Raw genomic sequence first — 17,500 nt, 5'->3', positions numbered from 1 at the left:
AACTTTCCTATCTATGTACTTGTCCAGTTGTCTTTTAAAAGTTGTTAATGTAACTTGACTCAACCATTTCCTTTGGCAACTGATTTTGTGCATAGGCCACCCTCTTATGTTTATATATTAAAAATGTTTCCCTTCAGTTTCCTCTTAAAATCTTGCTCCTTTTACCTTGAACCTGTGCCCTTTGTTTCACCAATCCTGAGAAAAACTATGCATATGCACCCAATCTTTGTGTCTCGTGATTTTACTTCTCAATCTCTGACACATCAAGAAAAAAAACTCTAGCTGTTATGGTCCGGTCCGTGATGTATGTGTTCTGGTTCACAGTCCAGTCCGTGGACTCCGGACTCCGGGTCTTCTGGCTGTCCGTTGTTTTAGTTGGGCTTAATCACAGGCACCTGATTCTCAAATTGGGGCTGGAATATAAGTGGCCCTGGGTTCGAGTGTGGTTGCTGGCTCGTCTCGTCGCTATCCTGTCCTCACCTCTGTGGGGTAAGTCAGACTGTTCTTGCCGTTACCCTACAGTGGGATCTGTCCCTTCCGGTCCGTGCCTCCATTGGGTAAGTCAAGCCGTCTTTGCCGTTACCCTGAGGCTGGACTGTTCCCTTCCTTCCCTCTGAAGCCCTGCCAGCTACCCACGCCTGAAGCCGTGCCGGCCCAACCTCGCCTGCGTCCTTGCCTGTATCGCCGTCAAGTTCAGCCACCGGTGTGAGACTGGAGCCATGCCACGCCAACAGAGGAACTATCTATCGTTGAGCTTGGAGCTGTCTCTTTGTGTCCCTGTGTTTAGTGCCCGTGTGTGAGTCACAGCCCTATGTCATGTCCCCAAGGAGGGGTCCTGACTCTGTGTAGAGCCCCGGCCCTATGTCCTGTTCCAAAGGAGGGGTCCTGGCTCTGCATTCTCTGTTCCTGTGCTCCAGTCCAAGGCTCTGTGGAGATTCCATTCCATGTCCAAGGCTCCAAGGAGGTTCCAGTCCGTGTCCCAGGCTCCGAGGGGATTCCAGTCTGTGTCCCAGGCTCCAAGGAGGTTCCAGTCCGTGTCCCAGCCTCCGAGGGGGTTCCAGTCCGTGTCCAAGGCTCCGAGGGGATTCCAGTCCGTGTCCAAGGCTCCGAGGGGATTCCAGTCTGTGTCCAAGGCTCCGAGGGGATTCCAGTCTGTGTCCCAGGCTCCAAGGAGGTTCCAGTCCGTATCCCAGGCTCCGAGGGGGTTCCAGTCCGTGTCCCAGGCTCCGAGGGGGTTCCAGTCCGTGTCCCAGGCTCATGAGGGGGTTCCAGTCCATGTCCCAGGCTCTGAAGGGATTCCAGTCCGTGTCCAAGGCTCCGAGGGGATTCCAGTCCGTGTCCAAGGCTCCGAGGGGGTTCCAGTCCGTGTCCCAGCCTCCGAGGGGGTTCCAGTCCGTGTCCCAGCCTCCGAGGGGATTCCAGTCCGTGTCCAAGGCTCCGAGGGGATTCCAGTCCGTGTCCAAGGCTCCGAGGGGATTCCAGTCTGTGTCCAAGGCTCCGAGGGGATTCCAGTCTGTGTCCCAGGCTCCAAGGAGGTTCCAGTCCGTGTCCCAGGCTCCGAGGGGGTTCCAGTCCGTGTCCCAGGCTCCGAGGGGTTTCCAGTCCGTGTCCCAGGCTCCGAGGGGATTCCAGTCCGTGTCCCAGGCTCTGAGGGGATTCCAGTCCGTGTCCCAGGCTCCGAGGGAGTTCCAGTCCGTGTCCAAGGCTCCGAGGGGGTTCCAGTCCGTGTCCAAGGCTCCGAGGAGGTTCTAGTCCATGTCCAAGTCCAAGACGTAGCCTAGACCCTGAGTCCTGGTCTCGTCTAGGGCTAGTGTCCGTGTCCAGCTACGCTTCTCCCCGCTTCTGCTTTGCTCTCCCTTTACCTAGGCTCTGCGTTCCTGCTCTCCCTTGACCTAGGCTTTGCGTTCCTGCTCTCCCTCAACCAAGACCAAGTCTGAGCCTTGTGTCCTCGTCCAGCCGTGGAGTCCTGCGTCCTGCCCCCACGGCCAATCCTGTTGCCTTGCCACGTCCAGTCCTCACCTGGATCCAGAGTCCAAGTCCGAGTCAAGACCCAGGTTCCGGGTCCCTGTCCAGTCTCTGGCTTGGAGTCCTTGTCCAGGTTCCTAGTTCCTCGTCCATGTCCCACTTTCCTACACTAGTCCTAGCCCATGCCCTGTCTCCTAGTCTTGTCCAACGTCGTTTCTTCCCCACTTTTCTTGCTTTCTTGATGCACCTAGTCCTCTCCCTAGTACTTCAGTGTCTGTGTCTTGCAGTTGGGTCCTCTCTCAATGCCCTCCGTATGACACTAGCTTGTTCTACCTATGCCTATGAGTTAATCTCTTGAGTTGCAGCAACATCCTTGTAAATGTTTTCTAACCAATACTGATTGCAAAACTCCAAGTGAATCCTTTACCATTCTAAAGTCAGAGAGATGATATACTATGTTACTAATGTGACTTAATGGTATGGTATTAGACTGGTAGCTTCAAAGAAAGGGCAACAAATTTAATAAATAATGAATGTTCTTTGTGTTTTTGCCTTGAGTACCTAGTCCATATGCTGTGTTCCTTTCCATCTAGTAAGTAGCTCTTGTATAGCTGAGTAAGGGGAAAATCTATTACTCTCTTCTCTCTGGTTATTTGGCATGATCAGGAAGTGCAATAATGCCAACATTGCTAACATTCCAAAATATGTTTTTAAAATCATAATAAAACAAAGACTTAGGTTGGGGGATATGATTTTAGTTTTACTTGCTCAGCATTTAGCTAAACCTGATTACAATTTACAATTTGGTCTTTGTCAATTATCTCTAGTTCATTCTTGGTGGAAATGGTGACTAGGTGAAAAAGTTTAAGATAAATTTATTATGGAAGTATGTATATGTCACCATGTGCTACCTTGAGATTCCTTTTCTTGCAGATATTTACAGGAAAATAAAGAAATGTAATAGAATTTATGAAAAACTATACATAAACACTAACAAACAACCAATATGTAAAAGCAGTCAAATTGTGCAAATAAGAAAGATACCAATAAGTAATGCTGAGAACATGACTTGTAGAGTCTTTGAAAATGAATCAGTAAGTTGTGGAATCAGTTCATAGTTTAGGTGAGTGAAGTTATACACACTGATTCAGGAGCCTAATGGTTGTAGGGTAATAGGGTTAGTTGTTCTCTTTAGAGCATATATGTCAAATTCAAGGCCCGCGGGCCAAATCCGGCCCGCGGTGGAATTATCTTTGGTCCGTGAGATAATATCTAATTACTATTAAAGCTGGCCCCAGTATTCGAAGCGCCTATGGAGTATGATATGGCTAATGCTGAGTTTATTCAGGTACCAGGTTTTCAGGGTTTTTAGTGTTTATTTGGCAGTCTTCTTCATAAGAAATGGAATTTGTAAAGTGAAACACTTTGTAGTTATAGCAGAGACTGAGACACATGAGAGCAGGCTGAAAAAACGGAGGCAACGAAAGCTGCGTTCGCACGTGTCCGACTGATCTGGCCCGCATGAAGCTGCATTTTGCTCAATCCGGCCCGTGACCTAAAATGAGTTTGACACCCCTGCTTTAGAGCATAGAAGGTTCAGAAGAACTTAACAGAAGAGTAAAAAATTGGCATAGATTTAGATAGGTTTATTTAAAGGAAGTTGTTCCCATTTGTGAATGGTGCAAGGACCACAGAGACACATTTAAAATTCTGCACCAAATGTACATGAAGACTGCAAGCAAAAATATTTTACTCGGGCAGTGGTTCAGGATTTGGAGTTTGCAGTTGGTATGTGTGATGAAAGCAGAATCAATCAGTGCCTTTAAAAACAGTTGGTTATGCATTTGAAGAAAGACTTTTTTCAGGGCTTTGGGGAAAAAGCAGTGTAATAGAACTGTCAGGATTGCTTTACTACAGCCACATGTTGACTTGTTCGGTTGAACAGCCCCCTCCAGTACCTTAACAATTCTATGATTCAGTCTGCGGTTGCTAGAATTAGATAGATAATGTTAGGTGCTTAGTACTCATTTTTGAAAATACATTCCATTTCCCTCTTAGCTTGTTAATCATTTCCTAAATCTACAAAGCCATTTCCCTTACAACCAGACTTCTCACTGAAATCAAATTAACTTTTGTTTTATGATTGGATGACCCTATTGTATGCTTTCAATTCCTGTGCTTCACCTGTTAGTCTAGCATTGATCAGAAACACAGAAATAGTTTATAGCTGATCCATACATCAGGGTGAATGAAATTTCTTTACTTATGTGAAGCTCACCAAGTGAACAACGTGGTAATAACAAATGCAGTGAGTGCAAACAGCTGAAAGCTGCAAAGCTGTATTGCAAAAAGAAATATTAAAGTGATAACAGTGGAAGAGATAGAATTAATAATCCTGTCTGACATTATAGATATTTGTTTAAAAAGTCTCAGATTCAAAAGATGTGAGAAAAATAGCGGCTGGTGGTTTAGTGGCATCAGCATCGGACTTTGAAACAAATGATCCCTAGTTTGAACCTGGCCGGCCACTTGCACGCTTTCCAACCATTCTGGGTTGAGTGTCAAGCTAACAACTTGGCCTTGTAAAAATAAGTCAAAATGCTATGGAAACAGCAAAAACGCCACCTGATGCACCACAAGGTATGGAAAGAAACAACAAAATAAAAAAAGCTGTGAAAAGTAGCAGAATAAAAATAGTTATGTTTAGAGATTCATAAACTGTTCAAAAATCAACAAACATTAAAATATGAATGAAATGAAAGCTAATCATTTCGCACTTTAATTCTTCATGGGGGTGCTGTGGATGTACTGTATTTTACTGTAGGTACGGAAGCTATTTAATAATGCCTAGGTTTTGAAAGTTGTGACATAAATACATTATGTCCTGGCATTATGGTGGGGTTGCATTCTGAAATCTTAAATTTTTTAATTGTGATTTGTGAATTTTGTAAGGATGAATTTCTGTTACCTGAACAGCTCTGAAGCTGGGTACACTGAAACTGTAAGGCGAAAGTCATAATTTGGCTAATGTTTTTCTGTTTCCAATAAAAAGCTATATTATTCAAAGGTCAATTACATATAATATCTTGAATGTTTTAAATGTTATTTTTGTATTTCTTGTATAATGTGATTTTTTAAAAAAATGACCTGGTTGAGTTGCTTCTAAATTGTTATGTGTGTGTCTTGTAACAACCTCTTCCTTTTATCCAGTCCTATATAAATCACAAAGTCTTTTGTTGGAAATTGAGAATGTCCCCTTTTTATGTTTCAGGCTACTGGTGGAGGCTATGAAGGTGATGATGCCTATCAGAGAGCAGAACTAATTTTCCTTGACATTCATAATATCCATGTGATGAGGGAGTCTCTGAGGAAGTTGAAGGATATAGTGTACCCCACTGTGGAGGAGTCCCATTGGCTGTCAAGTCTTGAGTCTACACACTGGTTGGAACACATCAAGGTGAGATGGTTCTGACTGCTGTTGTGTAAAGTGACTGGTGATGAGCAGCAAAACATGACGTGCTACTTTCATATTTTATTTAAAGAACATTAGATAGCACAATTTCTCACCTTTCCAAGCCTGATTATGGAGAGAATGATTTAAACTTTGTTTTTACTTAAGTACTGCAGTATGTTGGTTGTTAATTCAAATTTTTCACTATATTTCAATGTGCATGTGATAAATAAATGAATCTGAATTAACAAATTGTCACAAAAATACTTTTAATTGTGCTTGTAATTTTTATTCAGTACCACCTTTTCAAGGATTTCAAAGTAGATTTATTATCAAAGAATGCATAAATTATACAACCTTGAGATTTGTTTGCTTGCGGACAGCCACAGAGCAAGGAACCTGAAAGAGCCCAATTAAAAATAAATAAAGACCAACACCAGATGTGTAGAGAAAGGAAAACCAAAAACACAAATCATGCAAACGATATAAGCAAGCAACAACATTCCGATCCTAAATGAATTCTTAGATCCTTTTAACTGAGTTTCTTGGAAACAATAAAGATTTATATTGTAAAATGAGTAAGCTTTTTTCTAAAAAGGACACACCTTTGCAACTTACATCTTTATATCTAGTTTGTTCTGGCAGGAGCCATCCAAGTTGCAGACAAAGTCGCATCTGGAAAGAATTCAGCATTGATCCACTGCAGTGATGGCTGGGATCGTACTGCACAACTAACATCTCTAGCTTTACTAATGCTTGACAGCTTTTATCGAACAACCAAAGGGTTTGAAGTACTTATTGAAAAGGAATGGATAAGTTTTGGGCACAAATTTGCAACGGTAAGAATTTCAAACCACTATTCAGACTCTTAATTTGTTAATTTTGTAAGGGTGAATTTATGTTACCCCAACTGCTCTGATGCCGTGTACACTGACTAATGTATAAGTCATAGTTTGGATAACATAAGAGTAACAGTATTCATTGCATGACATAATACATGTATCTCTCACTGAAGAGAATCAAAATTCCTCTGAATAAAGTTGTTGCTTTTGGTACAGCTTGGGTCTTATAGAAAAACTTGCTTATTGGTGAATGTTAATATTGAGACTTGTTCATAATGTAATAATTTGGATGCATTATAAAGGTGAACAAATGTCTGCTTTGTCTCCATCATGCCATCTTCTTGAAATTAAGTTAATATTTTATTGCTGCAAACATAAATTCTAATTATTAAATTATTACCTCTGGAGTCAGAGGCTTATTACAGAAACTAGTACAATTTAGATTAGAATAAAACTCGATAACAGACACTTCTAGCCCAATGAGTCCATGTTCCCAGTTATACCCATGTGACCAATTAAACTACTAGCTCATATGTCTTTGGAATGTGGGAGGAAACCAGGGCACCTGGAGAAAATCCTCATGCATGGAGAGAATGTACATCATTTTTACAAACAGTGGCAGAAATTGAACCTTAGTTGCTGGCAGAGTAACAGCATTACGCTAATCACTACACTACTGTGCTGCATATGCCCATAGGTGTTCTGAAGTTATAAAGACGTTGGCCAGTGTTAATACATTGTTCTTAGTGACATTTGCATGATGTTGATCCTCATTTGGACCCAGTAAGATCTGCCAACCTATGTAATCTGCTCCCTGAAGTAATCTGCTAGCTGAAGTAAACGTTTTCCACTAAAATGCAGCTAATGGAAGGTTTAATTTCTTGAAATGTTGCTGAATTTTGAACAGCTGATGTTACTGTTCAATTAATTATTAACCAAGTGATTTACTATACTAAATTCAAAGGTTCTTTATAATGCATGTTATTTCTTCTTTTGCTGAAACGCAATGTCCTGCTGTAGAAATAGACTAAGTTCAAAGTAAATTTATTATCAAAGTTTGTATATGTTGCCATATACTACCCTGAGATTAATTTCCTTGTGGGCATTCACAGTAAGTACACAAACACAACAGAATCAATGAAAAACTGCAAACAATAAAGGTACACAAACAAGTAATGTGCAAAAGATGATGAACTGCAAATACAAAAACAAGAAATAAATAAAATAGTCATAAATAAATAAACAATGACTATCAAGAATATGAGTACTTGAAAGTGAGTCCATAGTTTGTGGGAACAGTTCAGTGATGGGTAAGTGAAATTAGTCCTTTTGGTTCAAGAGCCTGATGGTTGAGGGGTAATAACTGTTCCTGAACCTCATGGTGTGAAACCTGAGGTTCCACTACCTCCTTCCTGCTGGCTGCAGTGAGAAGAGAGCATGTCCTGGGTGGTGTGGTCTTCGATTATGGATGCTGCTTTCCTGCGACATTGCTCCTCGTAGATGTGTTCATTGGTGGGGAGGGCTTTAACCATGATGGACTGGGATGTATTCACTAATTTTTGTAGGCTTTGCTGTTCAAGGACATTGATGTTTCCATACCAGACTGTGATATAACCAGTCAATAGTCTCCACCGCATATTTATAGAAGTTAGCCAAAGTTTAAGAGGACATGCCAAATCTGCGCAAACTTCTAAGAGAGTAGAGGTATGGGTTTCTCTGGGTACTGTAGTTTCCTCCCACATTAATTGGTGACAGGTGTAATTGGGTGGTGCAGGCTTGATGGGTCAGAGAGGCTGGCTACCATGCTATACCTCTAAATAAATAATAAATAACCTACTAAATGCATAATATCAGCCCTCTCCACTAGCTTTTTGAGGACATTTATGGATGGGTAATAAATGTTAGCTTGCCTGCAGATGCACATACCACAGATAATAAGTGAAGAAATAAATACTATTTAGCTATAAAAGGATGATTCTGAAGAGTAATTTTTGTCTGAAGGCAAACACTGCAGATTGTCAGATATTTCCCAAGTGTTAAAATGTACTTGCATAGCATTTGGAGCTGAATCTGAATTCTACCTTGGCTCACATGTTCTAAGCTGCTGGTAGGAGAGTTGTTTTTCACTTCCGCAGATGGTTAGCCGCTCCTGATGAACTGAAGGTCTAGCTTGTGTCATTGTAAAAGACAAATTTGTGATAATCACAGCATGAGTGCTGTAGGCTTAGTTATTAGGCCATCTGCCTAATAAATCTGGTGTATGAACTTTGTAGGAATAGGAGAGCAAGAGGAACTGCTTTTCCCAGAGAGAGGTGAATCTGTGGAATTCTCTGCCCAGTGAAGCAGTGGAGACTACCTGATTAAATATATTTAAGACAAGGTTGGATAGATTTTTGCATAGCGGGTAGCTAAGGGTTATGGGGAAAAGGCAGGTAGGTGGAAATGAGTCCATGGCTAGATCAGCCATGATCTTACTGAATGGCGGAGCAGGCTTGGCGGGCCAGATGGCCTACTTCTACTCCAGTTTCTTATCTTCTAGATTATAGGAATGTATAGACATCTCCAGTTGATGATAGGTAACTAGTAAAATTGTGATCATTCTTAAAATATAAGCAATAAACTCTATCAACATCTGAACAGGTTGCAGTCACAGAACTTTCAGTACTGCTAAGAATTCTATAACTGCTGCAGCGTGTTTAGCATTATGCAAAGTAGCATCATCAATTTAAAATCAGGATGCTGTCAGTTTGCAATTATATATTTTTAAAATGAAAATTATCTGTAATCTTTAGTTGAATTGGGAAACGCTTTTTGGCTATGTTTTCCATTTTAGAGAGTTGGGCATGGTGACAAGAATCATGCAGATGCAGATCGATCTCCTATATTCCTGCAGTTCATTGATTGTGTGTGGCAAATGACAAAACAGGTGAGTACTTTTAATACCAGGTCCCACTTGATGACTTGTTTCAAACTGAACTTCATGTTTCTGAATATTTTGATTAACTTCTATAGAGAGAATGTTGGTGTTACTAAAAGTTGTTTATATAATAAAATCAGATTTGGAAAAAATACATTCATAGGATATATTTTTTAAATTTTATGGAAAACATTGTTCTAGTAATGTTCAATAGTTTATTTACAGTTCTACTCTTTCAAGGACTGCTGAGGTCATAGGAAGTTAATATTGTAGCTTCAGATCTGGGGGGGGTGGGATGTCTTGACTGGACTATACAGTGGGTGATCATGGTAATGACATAAATGGAGACAATGGCGCATTCACTTTTCGATTTGTAGAGCACCACAACACAGGAGCAAGCCCTTTGGCCCAAAAAGCCATAAGACGGGAGCAGTATTAGGCCATTCAGCCCATTGAATGTGCTGCACAATTTCATTATGGCTGATCCCGGATCCCATTCAACTCTATACACCTGCCCTCTCACCATGTTTCTTGATGCCTTGGCCAATCAGGAATCTATCAACTTCCACTTTGAATATACCCACAGACTTGGGCCTCCACCACAGTCTATGGCAGAGCATTCCACAGATTCACCACTCTTTGGCAAAAAACAATTCCTCCTTCTGTTTTAAAAGGTCACCCTTCAATTTTGAGGTTGTGTCCTCTAGATCTGGTTACCCCCCACTACAGGAAGCGTCTTCTCTACATCCAGCTTAAATCGTCCTTTTAACATTTGGTAGATTTCAAAGAGATCCCCACGCATTCTTCTAAATTCCAGTGAGTATAGGCCCAAAGCTGCCAAAAACTCCTCAAAACACCCTTCATTCCCAGAATCATCCTCGTGAGCCTCCTCTGGACTCTCTCCAATGACAGTGCATCCTTTCTGAGATAAGGGGTCCAAACTGATTGCGGCCTGATTGGTGTCTTATAAAGCTTCAGCATTATCTCCTTGCTTTTATATTCTATTCCCCTTGAAATAAATGCCAATATTACATTTGCCTTCTTTACCACAGACTCAACCTCTAAATTAACCTTCTGGCAGTTTTGCATGAGGGCTCCTATGTCCCTCTGCACCTCTGATGTTTGAATTTTCTTCCTATATAGATTATTGTCTGCAATATTGTTCCTTTTACCAAAATGAATTATCATGCATTTACCAACACTGTATACCATCTGTCACTTTTTTGCCCATTCTTTCAATTTGTCTAAGTCCTGCTGCTGTCGCATTGCTTCCTCGGCACTACCTACTCCACCACCTATCTTCTTATCATCTGTAAACTTTGCCTCAAAGCTATCAATTCCACTATCTAAATCATTGACAAACAATGTGAAAAGTAGCGATCCCAATACTGACCCCTGAGGAACACGAGTAGTCACTGGCAGCCAACCAGAAAAGGCCCTCTTTATTCCCACTTTGCTGCCTTTTGTCTGTCAGCCATTCCTCTATCCATGGCAGTATATTTCCTATAACACCATAGGATTTTATCTTGTTAAGCAGCCTCATGTGAGGCACCTTATCAAACGCCTTCTGAAAATCTAAGTAAATAACATTCACTGCCTCTCCTTTGTTCACCCTGCTTGTTTCTTCCCCGAAGAACTCTAACAGATTTGTTAGGCAAGATTTCCCTTTACAGAAACTATGCTGATTTTGACTTATTTTATCAAGTACCCTGAAACCTCGTCCTTAGTAACGGACTCCAAACACTTTACCAACCACTAAGATTAGGCTAACTGGCCTATAATTTTGTCTCTTTTGTCTTCCCTCCTTGAAGAGTGGAGTGTCATTTGCAATTTTCCAGTGCTCCAGGACCATCTCAAAATCAGGTGATTTTTGAAAAATTATGACCAATGCATCCATTATCTCTTCAGCAACATCTTTCAAGTGTCTGGGATGTAGTTCTTCTGGTCCAGGTGACTTATCCACTTTAAGACCTTTCAGTTTGCCAAGCACTTTTCCTTTGTAATAGCAATGGTACTCACTACTGCTCCTTGACACTCATGGACTTCTGGGCATATAGCTAGCGTCTTCCACAGTAAAGAATGAAGCAAGGTACTTAATAAGTTCATCTGCCATTTCTTTGTCTCCATTACTATCTCACCAGCATAATTTTCCCCATTTCTTTGTCTCCATTACTACCTCACCAGCATAATTTTCTAGTGGTCCAATATCAACTCTCACCTCTCTTTTATTCTTTATATAACTGAAATAACTTTTAGTATCTTGCTATATATTATCAGTTAGTTTGCCCTTGTATTTCATCTTTTCCCTTCTTATAGCTTTTTTAGTTACCTTATATTAGACTTTAAAAGCTTCCCAATCATCCACCTTCCCACTCACTTTTGTAACCTGAAATGCTCTTTCCTTGGCTTTTCTGCAGTCCTCAACATCCCTTGTCAGCCACAGTTGCCTAGCCCTGCCATTTGAGAACAACTTCTGTGGGACATATCTATCCTGCGCCTTTGAACTATTCCCAGAAACTTCAGCCACCTCTGTTCTGCTATCATCCCCACCAATATTCCCCTCCAAAACACCTGAGCAAGCTTCTCTCTCGTGCCTCTGTAATTCCATTTATTCCACTTCGATACTGATACATGTGACTTGGACTTCTCCCTCTCAAGTTGCAGTATGAATTCAATCATATTACGATCGCTGCCTCCTAAGGGTTCCTTTATGTTAAGCTGACTAATAAAATCTGGGTCATTGCACTCACCCAGTCTAAGAGCGCCTTTCCCCTAGTAGGTTCAAGCACAAGCTGCTCTAAAAACCCAATGTGTAGGCACACAACAAGTTCCACCTCTTGGAATCCGACACCAACCTGATTTTCCCAATCCCCTTGTATATTGAAGTCCCCCATTACAATTGTGAGATTGCCCTTTCCAGCTCCCTTTGCAATCTCAACCCCACATCTTGGCTACAATTTGGAGGACAATATATGATTCCCATAATGATTTTTTTACCCTTTCAGTTTCTTAACTCCACCCACTTTGACATTCTCTGATCCTATGTCACCTCTTTCTAAAGATGTAATTCCATCTCTTACCAATAGTCGCGCCACTGCCTATGCCTTCCTGTCTGTTCTTTTGATACAATTTATATTCTTTAATGTTAAAGTTCCAACTATGACCTTCTTTCAGCCATGACTCAGATGTCCATGTCATACCGACCAATCTCTACACCTTATTCCGAATGCTAAATGCATTTAAATACAGCACCTTCAGTCCTGCATTCTTTGCCCTCATGAATTTTGCCTCTGTGGTACAATTTAACTCTTTGCTCTGTTTGCAGTTGTATGCAATCATTGCTTGTCCTTCCTTGCATCATCTACTTGCAAACCAGGCTGGCTGGTAGAGTAATGGCATCAGCACTGGATTTAAAGGCAGATCATCCTGAGTTTAAACCCAGCCGGGTCCCAGCCTAGGCAGCAGCAGTATTTGTGCGGAAGAAAGGCCTGGCAATCTACTTCCATATCTTGCCATGAAAACCCTATGGACCCTTTGGTCCATGAAGTTACGAAGAGTTGGACTCAACGACAATGAACTTGTAAACCTGCAGGCTCATTCTCATCTCTATCATACAGGTTCTCATTCCCCCTGCCATATTAGTTCAAGCCATTCCCAACGGCTCCAGCAAACCTGTCTGCAAGCCCCCCCCCCCCCCCCCCGAATTCAAGTGTAACCCATCCCTTTTGTATAGGTCACATGTGTACAAATGGCCATCTAGTCCATACTGAACTGTTATTCTGCCTAGTCCTTTCAACCCAAATCTGGACCATAGCCTTCTGTATCCCTCCCATCCATGTACTTATCCAAACCTCTCTTATATGTAGCAATCAAATCTGCATCCACCATTTCTGGCAGCTTATTCCCATTCTCATCACCTCCTAGGTTGGGTGTTCTTAAACGTTTTTGATGCATGGACCAATACCATTAAACAAAAGGTCCATGCACCACAGGTTGGGAACCCCTGGTCTAAGTGAAGAAGTTCCCCCTCATGTTCCCCTTAAACATTTCACCTTTCACCCTCAACCTATAACCTGTAGTTCTAGTCTCACCCAATCTCAGTGGAAAAGGCCTGCTTGCATTTACCCTATAAATACCCCTCATAATGTTGGCGCGTGGCCTAGTGGGCAAGGCATCAGACTAGTAACCTGAAGGTCACTGGTTCGAGCCTCAACTGAGGCAGCGTGTTTGTGTCCTTGAGCAAGGCACTTAATAATACATTGCTTTGCGACGTCACCAGTGCCAGGCTGCATGGGTCCTAGTGCCCTTCCCTTGGACGACATCGGTGGCGTGGAGAGGGGAAGGCTTGCAGCTTGGGCAACTGCCCGTCTCCCATACAACCCTGCCCAGGCCTGCGCCCTGGAAACTCCAGATGCAGATCCATGGTCTCTCGAGACCGACGGATGCCACCTACCTACCTACCAACCCCTCATAATTTTGTATATCTCTATCAAATCTCCCATCATTCTTGTACAGAAATGAAGATTAGAAAATAAGTGTCTGTGGGTATGGGAGGCTGAGACTCGAGTGGTTCTGCCTGATTCTCTGAAACAACATAAATATGGACAATTTGAGTAAAATGACTCATTTTGGTGAGAAAATGTCAGCTTTTATTTGGTATTGTTAAATGGAATATAAATTAGACTAATTTGAACTAGAACTCCCCATCTTATTGTGAGGTAAAGTAAAAGTTTCATCTTCACCTTTAAGGAGATTTATTAAAATATGCTCAAAGGGATGTTCTTTTTTTTGGTTCTAGTTTCCAACTGCCTTTCAGTTTAATGAGGTTTTCTTGATTACCGTTCTGGATCATCTGTACAGCTGTCGGTTTGGAACCTTCCTTTACACTTGTGAACAGCAGCGCACAAAGGAGGTTGGTATAAGCACAATTTGGAGACTACCTACCAGACATCTAGTGGTGATCACCATGGTGGATTTTTTATACCTGCTTAATTACTTAAAACCTGTGGTTAGGCACTAAAACTAGTTTTTGAGATGGGAAGGATAAGGGAGGGATGTGGGATAAGAATAAAGGTACATGGATTAAAAAAATATTTTGTATTTCCTACCTTTTTAAACTAAGCGTGTGCTTAGGCATTCTTTTCATCCTGGTTGCCTTTATTTCACTCTTATTTTCTCTTCAGCTGTTTGTTTTTATTTCACTGCACCTATTTCTCTCTCTTCATTCTGGTTTAATTTCTCCTTGGCTCCTTTCCATTCATATTTGCACTCAGTGGCTACTTTATTAAGGTACACATGTTCACTGCTTGTTAATGCAAATATCTAATTCAAGATTTAAGCTTTCTCCCTGATGGGAGTGGGACAGACTCCATGGACAGGGTGGGTGTTACTGGCCTTTTTCTGACATCTTTGTGTATATACACATGTCTTTGAGGGCAGATAAGCCTGTGACGGTGATGTGTTGGGCTGTTCTGACTACCCACTAGAGAGCCTTCCTATCCACCGGAGTGCAGGTTTGGTATACAGTGATGCAGCGTGTTAGGATGCTCTCTACTGCATGTCTGTAAAGGACATAATTGTGTGGCAGCAACTCAGTGCACAAAAGCATGCAGACATGGTCAAGAGGTTCATTTGTTTTTCAGGCCAACTTCAGATTGGGGAAGAAATGTGATCTAAGTGCCTTTGACCATAGAATGATTGTTTGTGCCAGACGGGATGGCTTGAGTATCTCAGAAGCCGCTGATCTGGGATTTTCACGCACAGCAGTCTCAAGAGTTTACAGAGAATCATATGAAAACAAAAAAAAAATCCAGTGAGTGGCAGTTCTGTGGGCATAAGTGCCTTGTTAACGAGAATGGTCAAACTGGTTCAAGCTGACAAGAAGGTGATAGTAACTCAAATAACCTCATGTTACAACAGAGGTGTGCAGAAGAACAATTCTGAATGCACAATGCATCAAGCCTTGAAGTGGATGGGCTACAGCAGATGACCATTCCTGTACCTAATAAAATGGCCACCGAGTGCACTTTCCATTATTTTTTGACTTTTATTGGGGGAGTCAGCAACTATTAATGAAAGCAGATGGAAGGGAAGAGGTGGGGAAGCAACTGAAATTGAATCTCATAAAGAACATGTTTTCCGTTATCTTTTGTGTCATATTTTGGAATCCAAAACTCAAGATACAAAATTCCTGGAGAAAGGGAAGAATTGCAGCATACTCTTAATTGAAAGAATGTATCTTTGTGCCGATAATGCCATTTTAACTCTGCTGCCATTATTTTTTTCATGCTAGTTGACTTGCTGTGTCGTTGTTATGTGCCTTGGGACATTTTACTGCATTAAAGACACTTTATAAATGTAAGGAAACACTAATTTTGTGGGTCTCTTTTCCTGGAACTGCTTTTCTGCTTGCTTCCCTTACTCTTTCTCTCTCTCTCTCTCTCTCTCTCTCTCTCTTATTCCCCTTTCTATCTCTGTATGACCTGTGCTGCTTATCAATATTTTACTTCTCTTTCCCTCTGCCTTGTCTTTTTCTGTATCTCACTGAATTTATCATTTCTATCTTTTGTATGTTTTCAAATTTTATATGACTTGAGACTCTGACCTGATAAAAAACAAATTATCCTTTTGGTTCTTGGGTATTGAATTACAGCTTTCCTCTTGGATATCAGCATAACCATGTAATTGTCTGAAAACTTATAATTCAGTTCAGATCTATTTTACTAATGTAAATTGATCAGTACAATATTAACCATTTAAGAAATGGTTGAAGATAAAATATACCATATAATCATCAATCAGAAGTGGTATTTGTACAACATTATCTATTATCATTTATTTTCTTTCTTAATTGAAGGAATTGAGGAAAAGGACAGTATCCTTGTGGTCTTTTATTAATAGTGATATGGACAAATACATCAATCCCTTCTATACAAAAGACCACCGTGTATTATACCCAGTGGCCAGCATGCGACATTTGGATCTCTGGGTCAACTATTACATTCGTTGGAACCCTTGGTTCAGACAACAGGTATGGAGATGATGAGAAAGATCAAATTGTCTTTCATGCACTGTGTGTTTCTGCAAGCGCAAGTAAGGTTTTGAAGGTGCAAAATGGCCAGATAGTTGTTCCTTTTGTGGTTATGCACTTTGGTTTGCCAGATGCCAATATGAGATATTATTGCTTACTCCATGAGAAAGGGGTGTTGGTATAGAATTAAGCCATTTGACCATCTCTTCCTTTAAATGATTAAAGATCAGTTTTCTGTTTAGTTTTGCTATTCTTTAACATGGTATGTGCTGCTCATGAACCCAATTCAATATAAATACAATACTTTCACTGATCCTGATTTCTGCTCTTAAAACATGTACATTGTGCAGTTTTACTAAAACTCGATCATAACTTAGACTGAATCTGTCATATTTCCATCAATATGATTAATCTTTTATTGAGGTTTTATAAAGCATTGGTCAGACCACAGTTGGAGTATTGTGAGCATTTTGGGGTCCCTTATCTCAGAAAGGATGTGCTAGCATTGGAGAGGACCAGAGAAGATTCAGGACATTAATGGCTCTGGGTCTGTACTTGTTGAAGTTTAGAAGAATGAGGGGGTATGCCATTGAAACCTATCAAATATTGCAAAGCCTACATAGAGAAGACATGGAAAGTACGTTTCCTATAAGGACGAATCTAGGACGAGAGGGCAGAACCTCAGAATAGAAGGGTGTCCCTTTCGAACAGAGATGAGAAATTTCTTTGGCCAGAGGGTGGTGAATCTAGAATTCATTGTCACGGATGGCACTGGAGGCTGTCATTGAGTATATTTAATGCGGAGGTTCTTGATTGGTAAGTGCGTTAAAGGTAATGGGGTTGAGAGGGATAATAAATCACCCATATTGAAATGGCAGAGCAGACTCAATGAGCAGAATGGTTTAATTCTGCTCCTATGTCTTATGGTCTTATCAGATAATGAATTCCTCGCATGAGATTTTGTTGCTTACTCTGTGACAAAGGCTGTTGTTGCAGAATGTGCCATTCAACCATCACTTCCTTTAAATGATAAAGGATAATCTTTCTTTTGATTGTTTTTTTTGTGTGTGTTGTTCTTAATCCCAAATAAATCTAACGCACCTTCTAGATTTTCACTGATGCTCATATCTCTTAAAGCTAATCATTAATTTGTGTGGTACAGTTTTGCAAATTTTGAATCTAATATTTAGTCAGTTTGCCTTTGACTAGTCTGTGCTGCTTTACTTAATTAATTCAAATTTCTATGGATGCTTGATATTGTTTTCCAAAATTTTTGTTTTAAAAGCTTCTATGGG

The 17,500-nt window shown here is 41.0% G+C and overlaps 1 protein-coding gene across 2 annotated transcripts in view; it reads left to right on the top strand.

Annotated features, from left to right (window-relative positions):
• LOC140734181 (myotubularin-like) overlaps positions 1-17,500 on the top strand; it is a 134,871-nt gene that overhangs the window by 112,072 nt on the left and 5,299 nt on the right. The window contains exons 10-15 of one of the 2 annotated variants that reach the window (XM_073057828.1): positions 5,237-5,422; positions 6,049-6,255; positions 9,092-9,184; positions 13,974-14,087; positions 15,468-15,532; positions 16,032-16,164. In XM_073057828.1, the coding sequence (XP_072913929.1) occupies positions 5,237-5,422; positions 6,049-6,255; positions 9,092-9,184; positions 13,974-14,087; positions 15,468-15,530 (663 nt within the window). In that variant the 3' untranslated portion in view covers positions 15,531-15,532; positions 16,032-16,164. Of the gene's footprint in view, positions 1-5,236; positions 5,423-6,048; positions 6,256-9,091; positions 9,185-13,973; positions 14,088-15,467; positions 15,533-16,031; positions 16,206-17,500 lie in introns of those variants that run through there. The other variant, XM_073057827.1, reaches the window with a different exon arrangement.

Source organism: Hemitrygon akajei, chromosome 10 (assembly GCF_048418815.1).
Source record: "Hemitrygon akajei chromosome 10, sHemAka1.3, whole genome shotgun sequence".
Lineage (NCBI taxonomy): Eukaryota > Metazoa > Chordata > Chondrichthyes > Myliobatiformes > Dasyatidae > Hemitrygon > Hemitrygon akajei.
This window is presented reverse-complemented; position numbering and strand designations above follow the sequence as displayed.